The 10,780-nt window shown below is 41.7% G+C and overlaps 1 protein-coding gene across 2 annotated transcripts; it reads right to left on the bottom strand.

Annotated features, from left to right (window-relative positions):
- Positions 1-2,973: 2,973 nt before the first annotated feature.
- Positions 2,974-10,753, bottom strand: apool (apolipoprotein O-like). Of its 2 annotated transcripts, none has more exons than XM_005916523.3 (10): positions 10,569-10,753; positions 9,832-9,930; positions 9,627-9,752; positions 9,050-9,104; positions 7,949-8,047; positions 6,461-6,552; positions 6,251-6,361; positions 5,657-5,879; positions 5,302-5,514; positions 2,974-3,644 (listed from the first exon to the last, which is right to left on the bottom strand). In XM_005916523.3, exons 1-10 carry the CDS (start codon positions 10,578-10,580, stop codon positions 3,556-3,558), a joined length of 1,119 nt encoding a protein of 372 aa, XP_005916585.1. In that variant the 5' UTR covers positions 10,581-10,753; the 3' UTR covers positions 2,974-3,555. The 2 variants fall into 2 exon arrangements, with proteins under 2 accessions (XP_005916585.1, XP_005916584.1); XM_005916522.3 differs by having other exon boundaries at positions 5,302-5,517; positions 10,569-10,750.
- Positions 10,754-10,780: the final 27 nt, after the last annotated feature.

The following is a 10,780-nucleotide window of genomic DNA, read 5'->3' as shown; positions in this document are numbered from 1 at the left end:
CCCCCCCCCCATTTCCTCTCTGCTGGTCAAAAAAATCAGATCTGAGTGCACTCTGGCCTACATGCCAGAGTCCAGTCTTCTTATTAATTCTCAAAACATGGCTGTAGCCGCTGTTCGTGTGGGATGCTGTGAGGAAAGGGGACCCTATATGTGAAGGGGACCCTTGAGGGAAGCCAGATGAAGCTATACTTAGTCACATCTGTGTGTGTGTGTGTGTGTGTGTGTGTGTGTGTGTGTGTGTGTGTGTGTGTGTGTGTGTGTGTGTGTGTGTGTGTGTGTGTGCTGGGGGGCACAGCTTATGGCAACAAGATGTCCATCCTTCCCTAACAAGCTGTGAGAAGAAAGGATTTCTCTGATTTACACGATTCCCAACTCTTTCTGGTCACTTCTATTTTGAACTGAATCAATATGTTCCATATGGGTTTTTTTATTATTATTGATGCTGCTGGTCGCTAGTTGTTCCTGGAGGAACTGTCAGACTTATTCTATTTATATATTTTAAAAAAAAAATACAGACTCCCTCCAGTCAGTAAGTCTCTGGCTCCCGTGACTCAAAGCAGCAGCACAAGCTGTTGCTTTGATGCCACACGAAGCCAGGTTCCCGTATGTGCGCCCTTCTCCATATATTCCAGAAAGAAAAACGTGCAAGTACGGACATCTTGTGACTCGCACTACATACACACAGGCAGAGAGGATCCCAAGGGTCGTGACTCTGGACAGACTCGTGCAGAGTTTATGAGGTCCGGGGGTCCAGCTCCAGTTCCTCTATAAAGATGTGAACAGATACCTCAGCCCCTCTTTACAGATACAGAAATAAGCAAAAAGATGTGGCACCGGGAATGCTGTTTTTTTTGTGTATGTGTGTGTAAACGTGACTCAGGTGATTTTAAAGCAGCCTACAACAGCCGGTGTGGCTTATCTGCTGTAACTGCAGTTACTGGATTTCTAACAAAGGGAGGAAAGGAAAAGGGGGCAACAAAAAAGCTGTATCTCAGCCGGACAAGCAAAACCATCCACTAATGGAGAACTGGGAGTATTCTGCCTGGGAGTAAATGTAACATAAGATTAAACATAAAAATGTGCACCAACAAAAGATATCATCTCCAACAATACTAAGACCAGAGGAAACAACTGTTTGCAGGACTGGAAACGAAGAGACATGGTTGAACCTAAATGTGCTAAATCAGGGCTTAAATGATCGATAATAGCAATAAATGTAAATGACAACTGAAATATACAAAAGTAGAATAATAACATGAAAAAAAGAGAGATCTTATGACTTTGCAGTGGTAGCCTTAGTTATCCAGCTCTTTGCAGCCTTTTCTAATTACAGTAAAGCCTATGGCAGACCAAATAAATCAATAATTAAAAACATACAGTACCTCAGGGTGCTTCAGTGCCCGAACAATAAAAACACTAAAGTGCATATAAAACAGTTAATGGTGAAAACAAAGGTGTCAGCCACACAGGGAGAGCACACAAAGCATCGTGATCGGAGCGCGGGGGGGTCAGCCTGCAGTCTGCACAGCTGCTGGCCAGGAGCCTATTTATTCATTTGTGATTTCGCACCTGATTGGCTGCTGGCTCCTGCTCGGCTGTTAATATTCTCGAGCTAAACACACACACGCAAGCACACAAACAAAAATCACTTTTCAGAGAACACAAGGCATTAATGCACGCTTGCTGTTCAAACTGCTCGGCATAATCATTCCCATGAATAATAATTGCTCGGGTGCTGTGCTTACATTATGATTTTATTGCAACTTTGAGAACACCATTGAAACTTTTGGTTTCTGTAAAGCATCGATCAGTAGAGATTAGCTTTTAGATTATATGACCCAGTGTCTGACTTGTTACAACTTGATTTGATTCAATGGCTGACATGTGGCTGTAAGGAGCCACACAGGTCTGTTACTGTAAATCATAGGACACGTAAACACCAAAACATTAAAAATGTAAACGTGGTTCTGGAGGAAAAGTCAGGGCTCATTATCTCTTCTTAGTGGGTGTGAAAGAATTGCAGTACATTTCATGCATGTCAACGTGCTGATTGTTATCAGGAACCCAAATAACTTGCGTGATATTTACACATGTGGAAAATGTGAAGGTGTGATGACAGTTTTGTTCTAGTCAAAACATGTTTACTCTGCTGAACGAGCAGAAGTGTTAGTCAAAACCGTCCCCTCTCACATGGCCGTCCCTCCCTGAGCCTGGTGCTGCTGGAGGTCTCTCCTGTTTAATGGGAGTTTTTCCTTCCCACTGTTGCCAAGTGCTTGCTTATGGGGAGTCATCTGATCGTTGGGGTTTTCTATTATTGTAGGGCAGGGGTGGGGGAACTCCAGGCCTCAGGGGCCAGTGTCCTGCAGGTTTTACATGTGTCCTTGATCCAACACAGCTGATCTAAATGGCTAAATTACCTCCTCAACATGTCTTGAAGTTCTCCAGAGGCCTGCTAATGAACTAATCATCAGATTCAGGTGTGTTGACCCAGAGTGAGATCTAAAACCTGCAGGACACCGGCCCTTGAGGCCTGGAGTTCCTCACCCCTGACTTTTAAATATAAATCTAAGAGTACTCAATCTTCATAATGTTTTTGACATATGGATTATAATTAATGTCTACAAACTGTAACAAAGCTTATTATGAAAATCCGTTGATACAGATTTGCACGTACTAAATGTGCCCTTCAATGTAAGATACTTTGAACAGAGCTGCGAGTGTGCACCATATGGGTTTTTGCACAAGTTGTTGTTTCTCATGGACTAATTGCAGCATGAAGACTCACTATGTGGAGCATCTTCCTATGGAAAGGGGCCACTTTAATGGTCTCCCTTCAAAGATAACTCTGGTTCATGCGGCTCAGATGATTCCTCATGTTTAGCTGCTCATTATGTGACAACTCGGGGTCTGAGTGAAGATCTGTTGATGCTACATGCTGGAAGTGCTGTAATCAGTAGCAGACATGACCCAACATGAATTCATGAAAAATATAGATTTATTTGAGTTCCATAATTAACAAGTGAGGACAATTTCCTGTGTTAGCGAGTGAAACAGAACTAGTCCATCTTGTAATCACCACGAGCACATGTGCAGATTTTTCAGCTCACCAACACACTGGGCTAAATTACAATAAATAAAAGCACGCTGCATCCATGACTGTGAAAGCTGGAGCACAAAAAGCCAGTATTTGTTAAATGACACAGAAAATTTCACAATCTGCCATTTGGGGTATAAAAGCTTGTAAATAGTAGTGGGTGGTTTTTTTTGTTTTTTATTCCAGTTTTCTGTCCCACGCAAACTGATTCAGTTATGTGTGCCCAGATTCACTGCCTCGCTGCTGCAATGCAAATGTACTGGGATGTTTTCTGTGGAAACAGCTGATGTGGGCAGACGAAATGAGAATGGAAATGTTGATTAAAGTCTTTCTAACTGCGATTGCTTGCAAAATGGCCTATTTACAACGCATAATGATACAGAGCGTTTGTCAATTAGAGTGAGATATGAGATAGCAGTGTGTGTGGGAATGAGGCTTCTCCTGTGGCTGGCTGCAGTCTCTCAGCTTCGTGTGCTGTACAGGTCTTCATCCTCAGGGCTGGACTGGCCGAAATCCATGAGAGAAGGGTCTGGTTTGAAACTGGAGCCCTCTGCAGGGCAGCAAGAGAAATGCAAAGCACAGCAATAGAGTTAGATTTGTAGAATTAACTTTTATTAACAGATGAAAACATTAAGAGTTGCCGGGTGAAAGTCGCAGGTTTCTGTCGATCTTTATGTTCAGCGCAACAACCAAACGTGCAGAAAAACGTGATGTTTCCTCCTAAAATTGCCTGAATTCCATGATTGATTTGGATGCGTTGGTTCTTAAAAAGTACAAATAAATCAAAACTCTGTGTTTAGTCATTTGGTTTACATAGTAATCCTTTGAGCACTGCGGTACAAAGATTTGGAAAATCTTATGAACAAACTGAGTGTTTAACAAAATCAAACAGTTAGAGTGACCTTGCACTTTTTCCGCACTTGGTTCATGGAAAGAACCAAGAAGAAAAGGGATGGGAGACACAGTGTCGACATAAACTGCTACTTTTACCATCTAAATGGAAACACTGAGTTAAAATCTAGCAGAAATACTAAAAAGTATAATGTGGTATAGTTTGGCACAGCCTGTGTTACTATTTGCATCTCATGTTAAAGAATTTATACGCAGAGACAAAGCAGAGATCGCTGCGTACATACATTCTGTCAGTTTTAGAGCAGTTTCACCCACATGTCAGCACCCAGTCAACCTACTGGGACGGCAACCTCCTTTAAACATTTACAAGGAGCTCCAGTTGCTGCTTTGTGGAAGAAGATCTGCAGCAACATGGAACGGGAAATGTATTTTCTTAAAGGAAAAAAAACATCCCAAACACATCCTCTTACTGTGATCTCACTGGAGAAAACTGTATTATGCAATATGATATCACTTCTTGGTAAAACTATCTTTCGGTTCAACTTAAAGCTAGGCTGAGCAGACTGCAACTAAAGCCCTGCGATTCTTTTTAAAATGCATATTCCACACACCGAGTGCTGTGAGATGTTACATCACATTCCTCTCTTTTCTTTCACATCACACAGTTTGTGCAGAGTGAGTCAATCCTCAGTATGTCAAACTGCTAAACAGATGTACCGAAAAGATAAGTAAGCTGTGCTGAAGGATGAGATGTGAAGAGTTAAACTGAAAACTAATACAGATTTATATCACGTTAGGAAGTAAACCTGAACGTACTACAGCGACAACAGAATCCAAGTCCCAGGTAGCAGTGATAATCATACTAATAACAACAACTATGTAGAACACAAGACCCACAACGTTTAGGTCCCCACATTTAGGTAACCACATCATTCTTAGAAGAGGTCGAATGTGCGAGTAACAGGAAGTGAAGGCTCACTATGTTTGTCTGTGGGCTTAAAAAGAAAAAAAAAACATTTGTTTGTGCTGGTCTACTGTAAACACCCAAACAAGAGCAAAGGTACATGTGCAGAAAGGGTTAAAGTACAACCAGTAACGGTTTTGTGTTGGATAGGTGTTGGTGTGAGTGTGGCGACTGGTGTCTCATTAAAAGCAGCAACTCCTCCATGCTATCTGACTCGACTAATTGACATTTCAGGGTAGAGGAAATGTAAAAGGTTAGCAGCACACATTAAGTGTAGAGTAAGAGCAGTGGAGTGATGATTAAAGCATAGGTCCTCTGTTTAGGTTATCATTTCTTCTTATTTTATTTACTTATCAACCTTTCGCTCTTTGAGATGAACTACTTTTGGTACCTGTGGCCTCACTGGAAGCCTCTGGAGTAGATGTTTCTTCAGAGGAAGATGCCGACTCGACTGGAACGGCCTTTATTGTTTCCGGTCCTGAGCTTGCAGGCTCGGATGGGCTCGTGTTCGTGGATACATCCCCGGAGGCTTGTTTTCCATCTGAGGCTTCTTCGCTTTCAACAGGGGCCAGCAGCTCCTCTGAGGGAGGCGCGGACACTTTTTCTACTGGTGGAGAATTTGCCAACAGAGCCGGAAAGAGCGGGAATTAAACCACCACTGTTGATATAAGTCTCTGTGTGATTGTGTGTGAAATGAAGAGACGGAGACAGAGAAACAAGACGACAGGGATCAATACTGATAATACCTGTGCTGGTCTCTGTGGGGGCCTGGTTGGGGGATATTTCTGTGGCTGTTACGGATGACTCTTCTTCTGTTATGACAGCAACAATGGGCTCATCAGAGATAGGATCAGCTGATTTCACCTCTGTGTCTGAGATTGTAGAGCTCTGGGCTGAGGTGTCTGTAGTGGAGCTGGGCTGTGAGGTTTCTTCAGCCGCTGGAGGCTCTAGATTTGCCGCTATAGCTGACTAAAAAAAAACAATAAAAAATCGACTTTAATGGTGCGTAATTAAAATGTACAATTTTCTTGAATATTTAAGTAATAAAATTTTAGATTTAAACTCTCAGAAAATATGCCTGAATCACATGTGAGGCACAAAGAATAAAACTCCACTAACAGTTATGAAAGGCAATGTGTAGGAAAGGAAATGGAATATAACCTATTTACCACACAAAAGGGATTTTTTCTCTGTCAGTAAGCAACACATGTAGAGAAGGGAAAGGCACCGAGTGGAAAGCAAGTTACACGAGCTGAACTGCTGTTTAGGTTTTAGTCACACAGTAAAACAGCTTTATAAGTCTTTCTGCTTAAAAACAGTTCGCTTAAAAGTCTGTTAACCTGTGGCTGTGAAGCAGCAGTCTCTTTGGCAACCGGCTCTGCGGAGGCGAGCAGTGAAGACGCTGCAGCACGGCTCCACTGCCCTGCAGCGTAAACCTTCTTTCCCGTCACCTTGGGAGGACAAAAGACAACGCTCGAATTAAACTAGGAAAATATTAACATTTATACTGCGAATTAATAAGATATCCGTGCTTGAGGAAGCAGCGTTACCTTTAACACTGCCACTGCTTGTGCAGGGTAGCACACTGATGCTCCTGCGCTCATCAGGCCCAGCGGGACCGCTAACCTCTTGAAACGAGAGCCTGAAATAAAACATTTTGCAAAGCAGGGCAGCGATCAATACAAGTGGGCAGAGGTTAAGTCCTGGAGGCCAACTACTGAACTGCTATATCCAGAAAGGTCATGCTCACATAGTGTGTTGCAGCACATTTTGGCCAACACAATGCCCAGGTTAACTTAAAGACATTAACATTTTCATGCACTTTAAATGACTCTTTGGTAATAGGAAGAAAGAGTGAGGAAGACAATGTAATGAGAAAAGTGAAACTTCCTCAGAAACTTCTTGTTTCTTGTGGTAAACTTTGGGCAATCGATGATGAGATGATGAGGGGTACTTCAGCTTCACTGGCTGTGGTGTCTAAACCCTGATAATCACAGTGTTATCTCGTACATGAAAAGCTCACGCTAAGATTAAATACACATAAATAAATCTGGAGCGTATGTGCATTTTAAAACAAAACAAAAAGGGGGTAAAACAGATGTTCTTGTTAACAAACAATGCATATCTCTGTGCAAGTTCACATGCATTGTGAGAAGTGTAGAAAATATCTAAAATGTTCATCCCATGAATACATTAAGCAGAAATTGTAATACTTTATTTGCTGTGTGGCTGAAATGAAACTTTCTTCTGAGACAGTCTGAGAGCGTAAAACTAATTCGTGTCTTTCTGAAATGACTTTATATGTTTTTTTTCTATGTTCTGCAAAACAAAGAAAAACATTAAATGGTCTAAGAAAGAACGTAAAGTGCTGTGATCCTCACAAGCAGAGCTGGGGTCGCACCTTAACAATCTGGGACTGTTAAAACACACAGCCCAGAGGTCAGAGGTCAGAGCCTGCCAAAGTGTCAAGCCCACTGGACGATAAGTGTAAGAAGTGTCCTTAATAAATGCAGTTTGTAGAAGAAATACACTGTTGTTGTGACGCAGCGACAGAACAGGAGTCGAGTTTTGCTGATGAGTTTCAAAACATTGTATGTGACCATTTAGTGGCACACTGATGTGTCAGCAGCAATGCATGTTTATTGAGACATATTCAACAAATTGCACTTGTTTTTCAGGATTTTCATCTTTAATTTTTCTAGACTGATTCCTACAAAAGGGAATTGTTTTGATGTCTTGTGAGTTACTTATTCATTAATGTATATTTAAGCTTACTAAACTTGCACTATGTGCAGTTCTTGCGTATGCTACATTTGTTATAGTCGTATGCAATCCTTTTACTGGGTCACATGGGGCTGGAGCCTATCCCACCTGTAATATGGCACAATGGAAAGGTGACCTGTCTATTGCAGGGCTAACACAGAGAGACAACCGTTCACACTTAGACCAGCACTCTTTCAAACATTTTCCTTTATTTAATATGAGAAACTGATTAAAACGTTTCTTGCAGGCCTAAACTGTTTGTCAGTTCGAGTTACCTTTCCGTGCCAAGAACATGCCAAGCAGGCCAGCCACGGTGATGGTGCCAAATCTGGGCAGAAAACCAGGAGGAGGGTCCTTCAGGTAATAGTATAAATCTGAGGAGCAGATAACAGAAATCAAGATGCTGACAAAAATACATTCAGCTTCCTTTAGAGAAAAGGTGTGAACTGTATCACTAATATTGGGACTACCATTAAACTGTAACTAAAAAAAAAAAACTTTAAATAGATCACTCTCTTCCTCTAATGTCTTACTGTGGGTAAGACTGAAGTACTGAATACATCACAAATTAAATATGTTTCTAAAGGTGCTATTTACATGAAAGTCTGACCAGAAGTGTGAAATAACCCTTCCAATCCACAAATGCCACAATATCAAACCAAAGATGCCCATAAATTAAGTTATGTGTAATAATGAGAAATCACACAGGGAGAAAGTATTGTACACACAGTATCAAACTTCACTGTTGGTATGGCGTTTTGGGGGTGATATGCAGCGCCTCTAGTGCTGCTTGACTCTCAGACAACTCTTCTGATAATTCTTTTCACTCCTCTGTCTGAAATCTTGCAGGAGGCATCTGGTCATGGTCGGTTTATGGTAACATGATGTTCTTTCCACTTTGTTCACTGGAACCTTCACTAGTTTAGAAATTCTTCGGTATGTTTTGCAACGGCCTTGAGAGAGCTAATTGGTTTTACACCTTAGTAATGAGACCCCTTCTTATAGGCCATCAGTTGGTGAAGAACCAGCTAATATAAATTTGCACTTTGCACAAGTGGCAGGACTGATTTAAGCTACTGTCATGACTTTCCACGACTTTTTGCACCTCCCTTTTCATGCGTTTGATACTTTTCCCTGTGTCATTTCTCGCTATTACACATAATTTATGGACATCTGTGGTTTGATTTCTTTGCATGTGTGAAATGGATGGGTTGTTACAGACACCTGGTGAGAATTTCACCTCAATAGCACCCCTTGAAATATATTTACTTAGTAAATGTGTGACATGTTGAAAACTTTAAATGTCTTATTATTATTGAAATTTGATATTTAGGTGCAATGTAACTAAGACTGTTGTTTGCCTGTTGTTTACTCACCTTCTCCAGCATGATAAAGATCAATACTTCCCCTTTTCACAGAGATACAGGCACCCTGCAGGGAACAGAAGACTAAACTGAAACCACTAGAAAAGTTCATCAAGAACATGCCTGTTTAAGCAACACTGAAACAGATACATGTGAGTCAGTGCTAACTGCTCACCCCCACCCAACAACCTGTGTTTCACAGAATCAAACTGTCAAATCTTCTTGCAGCAAACTTCATGCAGTTTAACTTCAGTTAAACTGCATGAAGTTTCCTGTCTAACTCCTAAACCTGCAAGAATCCTTCCTGCACCGAGCACTTGCAGCATGTGGGATCGTGCTCTGTAAACCACAATGAGCAGCAAAAAGATAGCGGTGTCAACTAAATTCGCAGGTGCAAGATAAGAGTTCTCTGGTGCATTTTAGCTGTCATATGTTTAAATATAAATGCGTTTCCACCACCTGCTCGTGTTAAAAGTGCAGAAGAGGATGTGAAAGCATGAGCTACATCAGTACTTGACGGTGAATGTGAATGAGATTTTTTCCTACATGCAGCTTTACATGTACACAAAGGGGGAAAAAACTTGAATACCTTTACAGCGTGCACAAATGGTAGTACTGTCTCTCTGGCTGTAGTCACTCCACCCTCGATGACCCCTGGACTCTCTGGGACAAACTTACTCTGAGCAGACTGCAACACCGGGTTGTAGATGTTGAGCTGGGGAAAGGGAGGTAGAGAGTTGGTGTGTTATTATGGCTATGAATGGCAATATCCCATACAAATCATGAATACACACCTTTTCTCGAGTAACCAGCCCATCAGCGGGCGCTTCATTCACAGAGTACACACGGAGGGAGGCTATTCCCAGCACAGTCGGGACGGCCACCATTACCACCTGGCAGGAGGGGGAACGTACACTGTAGTTTTAGTCAGTGTGTCAACACCACATCACTATCACAGCTTACTTCGTGGACTTTCAGTGGAAGAATTATTATATGTATATATTATATTATTAATTACAACAATACCACCATATATTTCAAAGCATCGCTTTTCCAGTCTTTCAAATATTTATTTATACTGCATTAATGAACTTCTAAGTATACATCCTGAGCTTATTCCCTTTGTTTTGTGTGTACAAACTGTTTCGAACTAGTTAAGCTAACTGACGTTAAGCGTTACTCTTACCGACAGTGTTTGTGTTGTAGCTTAATGCGGCTCTAGAAAGCTAACAAAGGCAGGGCTGACAGCTATTAAGGTTAAACAGCTGTTACACACTTTTAAAGATGCAACCTCTGCTAAAACCTTCCTCCGTGTATTCTTTTTAGGAGTCATTCAGCGAAGCTAGCACAGCACACATAGCTAGCAAAGATATTTCGTGCAGAGTAACAACGCCTGAGATGTGACAACCAGAACAAGTAAACATTAGCAGCTGCGGGGCACTTGACGCCAACATACAGTCTACACTTTCATTGAAAAGTCATTGTAATAAAAGCTAAAAACTTTGCTGAAGACAAAATGACATGCATTCACCTTGGCCGCCATGACAGCGCTCTCCCCCTTCTTCTGTTGGTTACAGCTTCGTCCTAGCCCAAAAAACCCCGCGGTCGGCTACTGCCACCTAATGGGCTGAAGTGGGAATTGCAGCTCGGCTGTGCTATCCTACTCACCCACTGAGCGGACAGTTGACCTTTGCTTTTGTACATTTGCATCAAAATAAAAATAAACTCCTACTCGCAGTTTCA

This window comes from Haplochromis burtoni, unplaced genomic scaffold (genome assembly GCF_018398535.1).
Source record: "Haplochromis burtoni strain Fernald_Lab_line unplaced genomic scaffold, NCSU_Asbu1 Contig_19, whole genome shotgun sequence".
NCBI lineage: Eukaryota > Metazoa > Chordata > Actinopteri > Cichliformes > Cichlidae > Haplochromis > Haplochromis burtoni.
The sequence above is the reverse complement of the archived record's forward strand: the minus strand, read 5'-3'. Positions and strand labels throughout refer to the sequence as shown.

Excerpts from the sequence above, each read along its gene's own strand:
- apool (XM_005916522.3), bottom strand. Across the intron at positions 6,553-7,948 it reads CATGTTCTTGGCACGGAAAG|GCTCTCGTTTCAAGAGGTTA; the intron begins GTAACTCGAACT and ends GTTTTATTTCAG. Across the intron at positions 3,645-5,301 it reads GGCTTCCAGTGAGGCCACAG|AGGGCTCCAGTTTCAAACCA; the intron begins GTACCAAAAGTA and ends GCTGCCCTGCAG.